The 15,821-nt window shown below is 54.4% G+C and overlaps 1 protein-coding gene across 2 annotated transcripts in view; it reads right to left on the reverse strand.

The window, feature by feature from the left end:
- Positions 1 to 15,821, reverse strand: part of MYOF (myoferlin) — a 119,102-nt gene that overhangs the window by 47,713 nt on the left and 55,568 nt on the right. Inside the window, exons 14-22 of one of the 2 annotated variants that reach the window (XM_029059919.2) lie at positions 15,387 to 15,455; positions 15,143 to 15,186; positions 13,983 to 14,065; positions 12,702 to 12,740; positions 10,019 to 10,140; positions 8,806 to 8,922; positions 5,258 to 5,435; positions 3,799 to 3,923; positions 2,613 to 2,719 (exon numbers count right to left, since the gene is read on the reverse strand). In XM_029059919.2, the coding sequence (XP_028915752.1) occupies positions 2,613 to 2,719; positions 3,799 to 3,923; positions 5,258 to 5,435; positions 8,806 to 8,922; positions 10,019 to 10,140; positions 12,702 to 12,740; positions 13,983 to 14,065; positions 15,143 to 15,186; positions 15,387 to 15,455 (884 nt within the window). The remainder of the gene's footprint in view (positions 1 to 2,612; positions 2,720 to 3,798; positions 3,924 to 5,257; positions 5,436 to 8,805; positions 8,923 to 10,018; positions 10,141 to 12,701; positions 12,741 to 13,982; positions 14,066 to 15,142; positions 15,187 to 15,386; positions 15,456 to 15,821) is intronic. The other variant, XM_029059922.2, reaches the window with a different exon arrangement.

A 15,821-nucleotide genomic window follows, 5' to 3' on the forward strand; every position in this document is an offset into this window, starting at 1 on the left:
TGCCCACCCTCTTCATATCAGACAGATAATTGCTCTCCCCTAATCCGAAGCCTTATTGAAGGCGCACCTCCTCCGAGAAGCCTTCCCTGACTAAATGCTCCTCTTCTCTTCGGTGCCGCCTTCGTTTTCTCCCTTCATTCATCCTCCCTCCCATCCCCGCAGCACATATATCTGCAGCGTGGCTCAGTGGAAAGAGCCAGGGCTTGGGAGTCAGAGATCATGGGTTCGAATCCCGGCTCTGCCACTTGTCAGCTGTGTGACTGTGGGCAAGTCACTTCACTTCTCTGGGCCTCAGTTCCCTCATCTGGAAAAAGGGGATTAACTGTGAGCCTCACGTGGGACAACCTGATTACTCTGTATCTACCCCAGCGCTCTGCACCTAGTAAGCGCTTAACAAATACCAACATTAGATTATCTGTAATTTATTTATGTATTTACGCATATTAATGTCTGTCTCCCCCTCTAAACTGTGATTGCGTTGTAGACAGTGAATGTGTCAGTTTGTGGTTGTATCGTACTCCCCAAGCGCTTAGTACACTGCTCTGCACACAGTAACAGCCCAGTAAGTACAGTTGAATGAATTAATACAAGCTCGTTGTGGGCAGGGAACTCTTCCACCAACTCTGTCGTACTCCACTCTCCCAAGAGCTTAATACACAGTGCTCTGCACACAGTAAGCATTTAATAAATACCGCTGATTGATTGATTGGGCGATTGATCAAAGTCTTGAGGTTCTCATCACCCCGCTAGGCCTGAATTTTGCAAGATCACCACAAATGACACAACTGGGAAGTGGCCATAAGCTGCAAATGAGGAGCTGGGAGGGACCTGGCCTAACTGATTAGTACTGATGGATAATGGGGTTATTATTCATTCTTTCATTCATACTTATTAACTGCTTACTGTGTGCAGAGCACTCTTATAATAATAATAATAATGTTGGTATTTGTTAAGCGCTTACTATGTGCCGAGCACTGTTCTAAGCGCTGGGGTAGACATAGGGGAATCAGGTTGTCCCACGTGGGGCTCACAGTCTTAATCCCCATTTTACAGATGAGGGAACTGAGGCACGAGAAGTTAAGTGACTTGCCCACAGTCACACAGCCGACTAGTGGCAGAGCTGGGATTCGAACTCATGAGCCCTGACTCCAAAGCCCATGCTCCTTCCACTGAGCCACGCTGCTTCTCCACTCTTCTAAGCACCGGGAGAGTACAATACAACCATAAACAGACACATTCCCTGCCCACAATTATTAGGTTTTCCTCGCCCGGGCAGCGTGGTGTGAAATCTTATAGTTTGGTTTCCTTTTAGCCAAGGAGAAAGGAAGGAGCGTGGCTCAGTGGAAAGAGCATGGGCTTGGGAGTCAGAGGTCATGGGTTCGAATCCCAGCTCTGCCACTTGTCAGCCGTGTGACTGTGGGCAAGTCACTTCACTTCTCTGGGCCTCAGTTCCCTCATCTGTAAAATGGGGATTAAGACTGTGAGCCTCACGTGGGACAACCTGATTACCCTGTATCTACCCCAGCGCTTAGAACAGTGCTCTGCACATAGTAAGCGCTTAACAAATACCAACAAAAAAAGGAAAGGACAGGCGGGGAACAGTCTTTTGCTCCTGCTCTCCTTCTGTATGCCTGGGGACTCTCTCCTTCCCCGCTTACTGACGCCGAGCCAGGTTGACTGGGGACAGTGGCTCCCATGAGGCGGGAGTCCTTAACTCCCGAAGCCACGTACCTTCCCCGTGCTTCCCCCCAACATCGGGCCAGAGCAACACGGAGGTGACAGAGTTGTGCTGTTCTTTGGGGGATGGAGGGGGGCGGGGGTCGAGAAGAAGTGTGCTCCATTTGGCTGTGCTTTGGTGGGGGTGAGGGTGGGGGTGGGGGCCGGAGGGGAGTGGACTGCTTACGCAGCTGGGGACCTGGTCATCCGTTGTTCAGGATCCCCTGGGCTTCCTCCCCATCAGCCCGCGTGGGGTGATCCAGGCCTGCTTGGTAACCACAGCAATCTGGCTGCCCCGGTTACCCATTCTATCTAGTTTTTAGCTGTTCTCTTTTGGGGGCTGGGCCGTCTCCCCCACCCCGGTCTAAGGGCCAGGCCTTCCGGATCCCACAGCCCCCAAAACTCTTTCTCAGTCTCTTTGCCACCTCTGTGCTCACTGCCGCTCCGGCCTGTTCTCTGAGCCGTGGCCGAAAGTGGGGATATCTGAGAGGTGCCCCACGCCAACTGAGCAGCCAGTCCATTTCCCACATTTTGGAGAGCTGCTGGGGTCGGGGCCGGGGCTGGGTCAAGCACCGGAGCCAGGGCAGGGACTTGGACATAGCGTCAGGAATTCAGAAGATCCTGAGTTCTAACCCAAGCTCCATCACTTATCTGTTGTGTGACCTTGGGCAAGTCACTCTGCTTCTCTTTGCCTCAGTTCCCTCAACTGTAAACATAGGGATTGAGAATGTGAGCCCCATATGGGACAGGGACTGTGAGCCCTTCATTGGACAGGGATGGTCTCTATCTGTTGCTAAATTGTACTGTCCAGCTGCTCGGTACAGGGCTGTGCACACAGTAAGCGCTCAATAAATACGATTTAATGAATGAATGATAGGGAAATCAGCCCGCCTCACCTCGTGTCTTCCACAAGGTCATCGATCAGCTCCAGCCACACCTCGGCCAGGGAGGTCTCAGCAGCTTTGCCCTGGATCCCTGTTTTCAAGGTGGTGAGGTTTGTTTGCTGGGAGAGGGAGAGAGGGGCCTGTCAGCGAGGCTTCCCGGTGCCAAAGGAGTTTAGCTCGGAAGCTTGGGGCTGGGATGGGGAGCAGAGAGTTCCCCGTTGGTCTCTTGGCCCCAGGCTTGCGCCTAACCCAGCTCAGGGACCCTGGCCTCCCTGGCCTCCCGAGCCTGTCCCAGAGCCCACAGGGTGTGCTGGCAGGGAGGATGTCGCTGTCTCCCATAGCCAAAGCTGTACAGTTCACTAAGATACCAGCACTTCTCATCACCCACTGCAGTTTGGGGGTGGGGAGGGGAGCAGGGGAGTGAGACCAGATGGCCTCCACTACGGGGATAATGAGGATGACCCAGACTCATGAGTCCACCTCGTGTCTGCCTTGCTGCATTAGCAATGAGCCACATGACACCCCAAGGCAGGGTGGGACACACCCAAGGCAATTCCAAGAATCAAGGAACAGCACTGCTCCGTTGATGGCTGCTGAGGCTGTTGAGACCTGGGGAACATCCTGGCCCTTGCCAGCTAGCCTCAGGCTAGAAGAAAGAAGAAAAATCAAGAGCAATGAAGGTGTACTGGAGGACGAGAGGGGATACAGGGGAGTTGGGGGCCTACAAAAAGGCCTGGGCATATGGGAGGACTGGAGGTTGAGGGATACAGGAGAATTTGGGGAGATAGAAGGGACACAGAGAAGATTGGGGGTTAAAGGAGGGGCAGAAGGATAGAGGAGGACCTGGGGGAATGCAGGAGAGATAGAAGATATAGGAAGATCGGAGGGATGCGGGAGGGACAGAGAGGATACGGGGGTGACAGGAGGGTTGGGGGGTGACAGGAGGATTGTGAAGAGAAGGAGGGTTGGGGGATAAGGTGGGGAGGGGAGGAGTAAAGCCTGGACAGGAACCAGTAATGGGCAGAGTTTGGGATGGGTTCTCGGCAGGAAACGTCATCCAAACCTTGGGCGGTACCGGGGCCGCAGCTGGGCTCTCCTTCCCCACCACCAGCCATTATTCCCCCCCCCCCCACCCCCCGGTTCCGTGTCCAGTTCTGCATCGGCCAAGCCCGGGTGAGAGGAGCCTGAGACGGTTTACCAGCCGATCCACCATGGTCAGGATCACGTTCACTGTGTCCAGTCGGTGACCAATGTCCTCCCAGTAGGATGTCAGGGTCACTACCGGCTTTGTGCTGGCCCAGGGCAGGTAATAGTAGAAGTTCCCTGATACAGAGAGCCATGTGTTAATCAGGGCTTGGACTCCAACCTTTCCCCAGGTCCCTGCCCCATGGCTGTCTTGGGGGAATTTGACTCAACAGCTACCGAGCCTGATGTTCCCCTGGTTTCCCAGTTGGTGGGAGGGTGGTGCGGGGAGAGGGGTTGCCTCCGTATCACCCCTTCGCCTCCTCCTTCCCTCAGCTCTGGGGCTGGAGGCAAATGTTCCCTTCTTCCAGTCCCGAACTGGAGTGTCCCAGGTTCCTGCTGATTTCCGGGCTCAGTGAGCTCCCTGGGCACAAGACTAGGGGACCCCTGGGCCGGGGGACCTGGGACCTGGGGGGGGGTGTCTCAGGACTGGGGGGGCAGGCAGCTAATCTGGAAGAGTCTGGCCCGAGTTGGTCTTGTTCCTTGGTCCTGCAATAGTTCCAACCTCCAGCACCTGTTCTTTTCCCAAAGCCGGCCTGGTCCTCTCCCAGCCGGACCTGCTCCCGGCCTTGACCTACCCCTGGCCTCACCCGCTCCTAGCTTAGCCCACCTCCACCCTGGCTCATTTCTGTCCTGGCTCACCTCTGGCCTGACCCAACTCTGGCCCTGACCCACCTCAGGGCTGACCCTACCTTGTAGCCACCCTCCGGCCCTGCTCGGCCGCGAGCCCTAGCCCTGTTTCACCCTGTTCCTTCCTGAGCGTGGCTGGAAGAGGTGGCCCTCAGGCGGTTCACTGGCCAGGAGTTTCCCAGCAGCATTTCAGAACTTTGTTCTGGTAAAAAGAATTCTGTTTCCTGGATAAAGATGCTGTGACACAGATCCCGATAGTTTAGAGATACCGATCGCTCCCTGTGTCCGGTGTACCCTACATCGCCGAAAGCATGGAGGCCGCTCCGGAAGCCCTGGGTTAAATCACTGCCAGTTTTCTATCCTTTCTTCTGCCCCCTCCTTCCTCCTCTGCTATCATCAGGTCCAGGAAAGGAAAGACTCGTCATCATTTTTCCCTCCCACTTTCATCCCCCACTAGCCCCAGGCCCCTCCTTAGCCGGGCACACCTCGGGGAAGGGTGGGGGACCAATCTTTTAGCTTCCTGAAAGGCTGGAAAATTTCTCTCAGTCTTTCTTTCCTGTTGACCCTCCCCCTTAGACCTGGGGGGCGGAGACTGACTCCAACCTTATTATTTTGTATTTCCCCAGTGCTTGGCGCGGTCAGTGCTTGGCAGGGAGTAAGAGCCGAACAATTATTATTATTATCACTACTGCCCACGTTGGGGTTATGGGAAGGGGCCTCGGGTCTCTGGTCTAAGTGGAGGGCAGGATGGAAGGAAGGCCGTGGGAAGAGTAGGGCCAACTCACCGTCGAACACGGCTCGGCTGTACTGGGTGGTGGAGGCCAGGGGTTTACAGGTGGCGTCAAATTTGTTGCCATAATTTCCGATGCTGACCTCAAACTGCACGGCCTCCCCGATGTCCTGCAGCATGGTCGCCGAGTGGAACACGGCCGCCAGGCTGAACTTCCGGCGGCTCTGGTACTTCTGTGGGCAGATAGGTTGGAACTCAGGACGAGAGTGCCCGGGCTTCCGCCACTGCCAGTTTCCCGAAGCTGGGTGTCCGGCAGGCCCGCTGTCCTGGCTGGAACCTAGTGATGACCTTGATTCTCCCCTCTTCCCCACCCTACCACCCCCGCCCCTTAGGCTGCTCTTGGAGGACAGTGTCCCAGTGTGGAAGCCGGTAGCTGATGAGGGGATGAGGCCAGACCCCGGAGGAGATGTGACTGGGGTTAAGGGGTGGGAGGCAGTGGGTAGTGACCCCTGGGGCCCAGGAGCAGGGGTTGTGGCTGTTTCGGCTTTGCAAAAAATGGCCCCAGGCTTAAAAATAAGGTGACCGTATTCTGGGCTGCTGAAGTGGAATGGGTTGGGGCCTCCATGACAGGGGATGGACACACCCACACGCATTCACATATCTCACATGCACACATACATACAGACTCATGTAGCATACGTCCATCACCTCCTGAGCCAAGGGGAAGGTCTGAATCTCAAGCTCCGTCAGAGGCCGGGATGAGAGTTAGCGAAGCCCGGTGACAGCCGCTGCTGGCACAGTCCGGGCCTTGGAGGTGGCCAGCCATCCAGCCGAGCCAGAGCTGGCCCTTCGGGCCCAGGAACGGCTGGTTTCCAGAAGAGCCGGGCACCCCACTTGCAGCATTTGACAGGCAATTTGGCTATGGCAGCAACGACATGCCTGACAGTCAGCAATGCCTGACTGAGGGGGTCCTCCTCAGTACTTAGGCCCGAGTTCATTCATTTCTTCAATCATGCTTATTGAACACTTATTGGGTGCAGAGGACTATACTAAGCGTTTGGGAGGGTACAATACAACAATAAACAGATATATTCCCTGCCCAGAACGAACATACAGTCTATTCATTCATTCATTCATTCAATAGTATTTATTGAGCACTTACTATGTGCAGAGCACTGTACTAAGCGCTTGGGATGAACAAGTCGGCAACAGATAGAGACAGTCCCTGCCGTTTGACGGGCTTACAGTCTAATCGGGGGAGACGGACAGACGAGAACAATGGCACTAAACAGCGTCAAGGGGAAGAACATCTCGTAAAAACAATGGCAACTAAATAGAATCAAGGCGATGTACAATTCATTAACAAAATAAATAGGGTAACGAAAATATATACAGTTGAGCGGACGGGTACAGTGCTGTGGGGATGGGAAGGGAGAGGTGGAGGAGCAGAGGGAAAAGGGGAAAATGAGGCTTTAGCTGCGGAGAGGTAAAGGGGGGATGGCAGAGGGAGTAGAGGGGGAAGAGGAGCTCAGTCTGGGAACGCCTCTTGGAGGAGGTGATTTTTAAGTAAGGTTTTGAAGAGGGAAAGTGAATCGGTTTGGCGGAGGTGAGGAGGGAGGGCGTTCCAGGACCGCGGGAGGACGTGACCCAGGGGTCGTCTAGAGGTGGGGAGATAGAAATCAGTACAAATAAATGAAGTTAGAGATATGTACAGAAGTGCAGTGGGAAGGGGAGGGAGGAAGAGCAAAAGGAGCAAGTCAGGGTGATGAAGAAGGGAGTGGGAGATGAGGAAAAGAGGAACTTCGTCCATGGAGGCCTCTTGGAGGAGATGTGCCTTCAATAAGGCTTTGCTGGCGGGGGGACAGTAATTGTCTATCGAATTTGAGGAGGGAGGGCGTTCCATTCATTCATTCACTCATTCATTCATTCATTAGTATTTATTGAGCGCTTACTATGTGCAGAGCACTGTACTAAGTGCTTGGAAGTACAAATCGGTAACAGATAGAGACAGTTCCTGCCCTTTGATGGGCTTACAGTCTAATCGGGGGAGACGGACAGACAAGAACAATAGCAATAAAGGCCACATCCACATCCACATCCACATCCAGGCCAGAGGCAGGATGTGGGCTAGAGGTCGATGGCGAGACAGGCGAGATTGAGGCACAGTGAGAAGGTTAGCTCTAGAGGAGTGAAGAGCGTTGGGTGGGTTATAGAAGGAGAGAAGTGAGGTGAGGTAGGAGAGGGCAAGGTGGTGGAGTGCTTTAAAGTAAGTGGTGAGGAGTTTTTGTTTGATGTGGAGGTGGATGGGCAACCACTGGAGTTTTTTTAGGAGCAGGGTGATACGTCCTGAACAGTTTTGTAGAAAAATGAGCCGGGCAACAGAGTGAAGAATGGACTGGAGTGGGGAGAGACAGGAAGCTGGGAGGTCAGCAAGGAGGCTGATGCAATAATCAAAGAGGGATAGGATGAGTTATTGTATTAAAGTAGGAGCAGTTTGGATGGGGAGGATTTTAGCTACGTCGTGAAGGTGGGACCGACAGGATTTGGTGATGGATCGAATATGTGGGTTGAATGACAGAGAAGAGTCAAGGATAGCGCCAAGGTTATGGACCTGTGAGACAGGAAAGATGGTGGTGTAGTCTACAGTGATGGGAAAGTTAGGGGGAGGACAAGGTTTGAGTGGGAAGATAGGAGCTCTGTTTTGGACATGCTAAGTCTGAGGTGACATACAAGTAGAGACGTCTTGAAGGCAGGAGGAGATGTGAGACTGGAAGGAGGGAGAGAGATAAGGGCTGGAGATGTAGATTTGGGTATTATCCTCATAGAGGTGGTAGGTGAAGCTATAGGAGCGAATGAGTTCTCCAAGGGAGTGGCTGTAGATGGAGAATAGAAGGGGGGACCCAGACAGAACCTTGAGGGACACTCACAGTTAATGGGTGGAAGGCAGAGGAGGAGTCCACGAAGGAGGCTGAGAATGAACAGCCAGAGAGATAAGAGGAGAACCAGGAGAGGACAGAGTCAGCGAAGCCAAGGTCGGATAATGTTTCCAGAAGAAGCGGGTGGTCGACAGTGTCGAAGGCAGCTGAGAGGTCGAGGAGGGTTAGGATGGGGTAGAGGCCGTTGGATTTGGCATAAAGTAGGTCGATCTTTGAGAGGGCGATATCTGTGGAGGAAGGCGACAGAAGCCAGATTGGAAGGGGTCAAGGAGAAAATTGGAAGAGAGGAGGAGGCCCAAAGCCAGGCCTGGAGGCTACGTCAGAAGCAGGGGGCCAACTGGAACACCTCGCTCATTCACCCCCAGCTAAAATATATATAAAATCTGGTATAAAATCTGCGGAGCAGAAAAAGGAGGGCAGAGGGGCTGAGGAAAGCCCCTTTTCTGAACTGAAGCCCCAAAGGGAGCCCCTCCCTAGACTGAAGGACAGGATTGGCTGAGCAGAGCAGAGTGAGGTGAGCCTGTCAGAGTGGCAAGATCCAGCTACGACCAATGTCAATTCCCAAAGAGTTTCCAGGCCTGAGCAGATGGCCCAGTCAGGAGAGGTCAGGAGGGGTCTTGGTAGTTCCCCTTGTGTCCTGAGAGGAAGGAGAAGCTAGGCCTCTTACCTCAACCACCAGCAAGTCATCGCTGGGAATGGCCTCGATCCTCTTGTTCGGAGGGGTCTTCTCCAGGAGTGTGCTCAGCTCCACCAGGATCCTGCCTCTGTAGGCCACGCCTTCACCCTGCGGGATCAGAGCTGCCATTACCCTGCTTCCTGTAGGCTGGGTCCAGCCCCGGGGCCCTGGCCTCCAACTCCAGGGGACGGCAGGGACCCAAGGCAGGAATCAGGGACTCGGGAGGGCTATAGGGGAGATGGGGAGGGAGCGCTCCTGCCACAGGCGGGAGGATGGAGGTCAGCAGTGCGGTCAGGCAGAGTCAGGGAGGAAGCTGGGGCCAGTTCTGGCCGAGACCAGTGGGGTGGGGATGGGTGGTGACGGGGAGGGGAGAGCTGAGGCGTCTGATTCGAGGATGGGGCGGGGTTGGGGTGAGGGGAGGGTGATCCAATGTTGTTTTCCCCAGCTGCCTGACCTGCTCTTGCTACCCACCAGGACCTCAGCAAGACCTGAGAACTTCCGGGCAGAGCTGAAAAGACCCCAGATCGGGTCTCTCCAACATGCCCGGCCCCTTGTCCACCCCCTCCCCCTTTCTGGACCTCCCCCGGCCCCAACACTGAACGTTGACCATTGGCCTCCCTCCCGATTTCCTTGGGGCACACAGTGACAGACCCGGTCCTGGCAGCCAAGTAATTCCTGAGAGGGTTCGAGGGGGCTGGACACCCTTTCATTGGATCTGCTTTCACACGGTGCTTTTCGAAATGTGGAAACAGCTGACGGCTTGGGAGAGCAGAAGATGGGACTGTCCCATATAAAACCAGGCAAATGGCCATCCTCATTGTCCAGAGCCTTGGGTACTGATGGAAGTGAACCTGGACCCCCCCCGGGGGCTTTTACTGACAGCCCTTGTGGGCTCCAGATAGATACTGGGAGGGTGGGAAGAGGGGAGTCACGTGCCATGCACGCAGCAAACAGACCTTAAAGGCACCATTTTGCACAAGTCTGTCCAAGGCCACCTGAACCTGGAGCATTTCTCTGGGTGACTCCCCGGTCCCCTTCACTGGTCCAGAGAAATTCTCTCCTCCTCATACGTCCTCTGGAAGATGGACGCTGTGGAAAACCTAACCGATAGCCACCCCGCTGGGAGTCCCGGGGACACCCGGCCAAAGCCCAACCTGGTCACTTCTCAGTGACGCCCAGGAGGGCCAGCCTCTGCTGGACTCACCTTCCCGGAGTTGAGTTCGTCATATGGGTCGGGGAAGCCGGTATACTCCCGTGGACTCCCGTAAAGATTCAGGTAACAGGGCCCGAACGTGGGCACGAAGCCAACCTCGGTCTCTCCCGTTCCTGAGAAGCAGCAAACAGCCTGTCACCGCCAGGCCCCCCCATCCCCATCGCAGGCAGCATAAGCGTGACGACACACGGGGCAGTTAGTTTCTAGCAGGCAGCTGGAGGCCGTGTGAGAGCGAGGGGTGGCGCGGAGGGCACGATACCCGCTGAAGGACAAGCCCCGCTTTGCTCCAGCTGTAGACCGAACCAGGGTCTGAGCTGGAATTCAGGAGTCCGAAAGGATGATGAACTTCCCGCCAAAACCCAGCTGGCATCTTGTCATGGAAGCCTCAGAATTCACTGCTGCACGGAGAGCATCGCAATGAACCAAGAAGTTAATCCTTGGCATTAATCAATTCTGATTTGTATACTCCCTCTCTCCTTCTCTCTCTCCCTTCTTTCTCTCTTTCTTTCTCTCTACCTCTCTCTCTCCCTCATCCCAGTAACCTAAGGCTTGGGGGGGTGGGGGGGTCTGAGAGATCATCTGATCCAGTCCCCTGCCTCCAGCAAGGTAAGCGACTATTGTCTTTCTTCCACAATCTCCAGGGACAGAGACTTTACCCTGTCTCTGGGATGCCGGTTTCCACCCCATTTCAGCACTCTTGGGAGCCAAAATGCTGCCCAGGCTGGTCACCACCTGGTTCCTCCTCCTGCCTACTGCTCACAGCTTTCCTCTCATCTCTTCTCAGGGTGTTTTGGTGCCTCTGGCCATCAGCTGGACCCTCCTGTCCTGTCCTGTCCACAGCTCGGCTCTTCTTCTCTCCTTTCCCCTCCCCTCTTCTCTCTTTCCTCCCTCACTTCCTTTCCTCTCTCTTGCCCCTCCATCTCCTCTCCTGTTCACTGAATTGCTCATTCTCCTGGATACCCTGACTCCTCTGAAGCTCCCACTTGGGTTCCCAAAGATGCAATCCAGGAGACCATATGGGCTTTGGGACCCTGGCCCATCCTGGAGCTGTTTCTCCATGGGCACCCAGGATGGAAACAGCCTGGGCAGAAGCGGGGACTGCAGTGGGGACGTCCTGGATGCGTGGCTCTTCGCAGTTTCTTGTTCTTTCTTTCATTTCCCCCCTGAACTCAGCCAGAGTCCAAACTGGCCCTGACAACCGTAGAACTGCCCCGTCAGTCTCTGCCGGTGGTGCTCAGCTTGACTGGCTTCTGGGCACTGGAACCCAAACTGATGCCGGGACCCAGAACAGAACCGGGGAGCGGAACCGGGGACCACCCTGAGGCTCAGCCCCAAAGCACTGCCATGCTTAAGCCAACCCGAGCCATTCCACTGCCCAAGCCCTTGTGGACGGATCCCCATGGGAAATGCAGCTCTTTCGAAGAGCCGCATTGCTCGGAAACCAAGACGTTGTCCCCTCACATTTAATACTGTCATCGGCCTCTTCGTCAATCACGGTGTTAGTGGCCATGCGTGGGGCTGAGTGGTGTCATCTGCACAAGCTCACTTCCCCCCCCTCCTCTCTCCTCTTTTTTTTTCCTGTGAGTCAGGTACTAAACACTGGGGTAGATACAAGATAATCAGGTTGGGCACAGGCAATGTCCCACATGGGGCTCATGGTCTTTTAATCCCCATTTTACAGAGGAAGTAACTGAGGCCCAGAGAAGTTAAGTGTCCTCTGACTTAGAACCCAGGACCTCTGACTCCCGGGCCCATGCTCCATCCATTAGGCAACACTGCGTCTCCTCTGCTCTTCACTGGAAAAGGTGGGAAGCCCAGTACCAGGGTCTTTCAGGGCAAGAGAAATAGCAAGAAGATTCCCCGTTTGCTTCAGTGCTTAAAACGGTGCTTGGCACATAGTAAGTGCTGAACAGATACACTCATCATCATCCCTGCCTTCCTCCTTTCTTTCTCCTCTCTTGCCTGTCCTGATGTTTCCTCCAGCTAAGCTGCCTACCTTGACTGCTAGAAACATTTGTTAAAGGGGAGGGTTAAATAAAAAGGGAAAAAGGTGAAGGGGGGGCCGGTAACTGGCAGAGAAAGAACAGTGGGGATAAATAGAATTCTGGGTGAAGGCAGGGAAAAAGAATGAATTATTGATCCATCTGATCTTAAGGGGTCGAGAATTCTCTGCAAATTGAGAAGTATCAAGGTCTAGTGATTAGAGCACAGGCCTGGGAGTCGGAAGGACCTGGGTTCTAATCCTGGCTCTGTCACATGTCTGCTGCGTGACTTTAAGCAAGTCACTTAACTTCTCTGTGCTTGTTACCTCTGTTAAATAGGGATTAAAACTGTGAGCCCCGCAGGGGACATGCACTGTGTCCAACCTGATGAGCTTGTATCTAACCCAGCACTTTGTACAGTGCCTGGCACATAGTAAGCACTTAATAAATATCATTAAAAAATTATGTGTTATCTTGGATTCAGAGCAATGCAGAAATCCATTTCATTTTCTTTAACTAATATTATCAAATTTTTCCATTGTCTGTATTTTTTAAAAAAAGCGTGCTTGACCTTCCTCCCTAGTTAGCTGGGGAGGATTGCATCTCTTTCTTCCCACCCTCGGGACCGGTGCCGCATAATAGAGAATTAAACTCAGTCTGGGCAGCGGATAGCCAAATCACACAATATACACCTTCATAGGATGAAGACTCATTTCCTGGAGATGAAGAATCTACATTGTTAGAGGACAAAAATACATGCATTAGCAAACAAAAAAAAACATAGAAAAGAGGATCTAGTATAAAAAAAACCAAAAACTAGCATTAGTAGTGGTTGAAACAGGAGCAGCTTTTATTGAGAGCCCATTTGGTGCAGAGCACTCTATTAGGTACTTGGAAAGTACAGAATAATCAATTAATAGTGGTATTTGTTTAGCGCTTACTATGGGCCAGGGACTGCACTAAGCGACGGAGTGGATACCAGCAGATCGGGTGGGACGCAGTCCCCGTCCCACGTGGGGCTCAATCCCCATTTTGCAGATGAGGTAACTGAGGTATAGGGAAGTGAAGCGACTTGCCCAAGGTCACCCAGCAGACAGGTGGCGGAGAGGGGATTAGAACCCAGGACCTGTGACTCCCAGGCCCGGGCTCTAGCCACTACGCCGTGCTGCTTCCCATCCCAACACATTGGACACGTTCCCTGCCCAAAAGTAATTTACCCTCTTACGGATGAGGCAGCCGTGGAAATAGGATAATAGCGATAGCTGCTTCCGTCCAGTGTATTGGGCTAATGATGACACCCCTTGGGATTCGGTGTATTAGATAAATAGTCCCACCCCATTGGATCCAGTGTATTAGGGTAATAGTGACAGCCCTGGGATCCCCTTTGGGTAGCTGTTCCTCGTTGGGATCAGGCCATGGGCAGTTCTGGGGTTCCACAGCTCCACTGTGTTTCTGGGGTTCCTCCCGATCCCCCCTCGGCAGGGCCCCTGCCAGCTTCCCGGCAGTTGTCCCCATCACCGCCTCCCCTATCCCTGGCCCCCTCACATCCCTGTGGGAGCCAGTCTGCTGTGTGGGCCAGTCTGTTGTGTGGCCCAGGGAGGCTTAGTGTTTAGTACAGTGCTCTGCACCTCGTTGGTGCTCAATAAATACCACTGATGGACTCCTCGCCCATCTGCCGCCTGCTTGACCTGCACCTCACGAACCTGGCTGCATGCAAGAGAAAGCTGAACTCACCTTTCCAGTCTTGCCTGGGAGGAGACCCCAGCCCCAGCCCCAGGCCAACCGTAGTTGCGACCCCTATCCCACTCCCAACCCCAGCCCAATCCCAGCCCCAACCCCTGCCCCAGGCCCAGAAGTGTAGGCGGGCCTGTGCCCGGTCTTTCTGGTGGCACAGAGGATCCGAATCCAGACCTGGAGACCCATCTGACCCCCTAAGCCCCCCTCCCTACCAAGTAGCATGTGGCATTTGTTACCTTCCACCATCCCCCCGGATGCAGCAATTTTAGAAAGGTGCAAGAACGTGGTTCCCACCACATCATTCCTGGTCAGGCGGTCCCTGTAAGGGGAAGGGTACAGGTCACATCCCATCCCCCAGCCCATGGGATTGGCAACTGGGGGCTCGCTCTCCTGAGTCCGTGCCTCCAAAGACACGATCTCTGTCCCTCCATGCCTGGCTACCCCTTTCGCCTTGGCCTCCTTCACGCCGGGCCTCACCCCTCACACTGGAGCCCCGTGACTCTGCTCGGGGCACAGAGGGACACGGCTCCTTGGGGCAGTGTCTTGGAAAGGGGGTCTGTTTCTGGGGCAGGGAGGGCGTGGAGCCTGTGAGGGTCCCGGGATGCACCCAGCCTCAGACGAGATCTTACCTCCACACCCAGCCGGCCCAGTCGGAAGCCGGATCCCCATCGGAAATGGGGTGGAGCCCGCTGTGAGAACAAGGGCTCCACACCTCTGCCCATTCCCGGCCGACTGCCTTCTGAGCCTTCCTGGGCACAGAGTTGCCCCAGGAAGGGAGGAGTGGTGAGCCCTGCTGGGAGCCGCTCGCTCTGGCCGGAAAGAAAGAACTCGGCATGCCAGGCCGAGCCACCCACCTGCCCTGAGCCCGGGCGGAAGCAGGATCTGATACTTGGAAGCAAAGCCTGGGAGTCTCTTGGGGGACAGGGACGGGGTCTAGTTTGATTAGCTTGTATCTATCTCAGCGCTTAGTACAGCGTTTGGCACATAGAAAGCGCTGAACAAATCCCATTAAACAAAGAGAGCCACAGCTCCAGCCCGAGGTGGTCTTGTAGCCACTCTGCTGTGCCCCCCAATATCCTGGTCTTGCCCTTCCCATGTCTGCTGTCCCCTCACCTCATCCCGGTCATTTGGGGTGCTGCTAGCCTACCCAGAGGCCCTGCCCTCAGCGGTGAGGGTGGGGGCAAGGCAGCCTGCAACACTAAGACTCCAGAATGGCAGATCCTGGGCCCCCCTCAGGCTTCTCTGAACCCCCTTTCCGGCTCTGGGGCCAGGTCCAGCTTCAGCCCCGGCAGCGAAGCCCCACAGATGTCAGGTTGCTGGCAGTCGCCCGCCCCTCACCAGCCCTTTTCCCACTACCTGAGCCTCCTGGACCCTTGATCTCGGCGGTCTTACTCACCAGTCGAATACCGTGAGCTTGATCTTCTCACACACCGAGGGGAACTGTCAATGATAAAATGACACCGTCTGCCCTCGGCCTGAACCAAGAGGAGCCCGTCCATCGACGGTTCCCGTGGTCTCCAGAAAGAAATCAATCGACTGCGTCGATTGAGCGCTTACTGTATTCAGAGCACTGTACTAAGCGCTTGGGAGAGCACAACGACCAACAGACCCATTCCCTGCCCCCAACGAGCTTACGCCACCTTGATTTGAAGATTGACAACTTGATTCCACTCTGGATTGGCGTTTTTCTCTATGACGTTTGTGGAGACCTGCAAATCCGAGGAAGAAGGAGATATTGACTCCAGTCGAATCCCGCAGGGTGCGTTTTTCACTTCGCCCTGCCCCAAGATAGTGAGTCCCCCGTAGTTGCTCCCAGAGAGGCTCAGGAAACCCAAGTGGCCAGTTTGATTGGCCCACTGAGCAAGTGAAAGCCAATAATGACATTTACCTTTCATTCATTTATTCAATTATATTTACTGAGCGCTCACTGGATGCAGAGTACCGTACTAATGTTGGTATTTGTTAAGCACTTACTATGTGCAGAGCACCGTTCTAAGCGCTGGGGGAGACACAGGGTAATCAGGTCGTCCCACGTGAGGCTCAAGTTAATCCCCATTTTACAGATGAGGTAACTG

Source organism: Ornithorhynchus anatinus, chromosome 3, assembly GCF_004115215.2.
Source record: "Ornithorhynchus anatinus isolate Pmale09 chromosome 3, mOrnAna1.pri.v4, whole genome shotgun sequence".
Classification (NCBI taxonomy): domain Eukaryota; kingdom Metazoa; phylum Chordata; class Mammalia; order Monotremata; family Ornithorhynchidae; genus Ornithorhynchus; species Ornithorhynchus anatinus.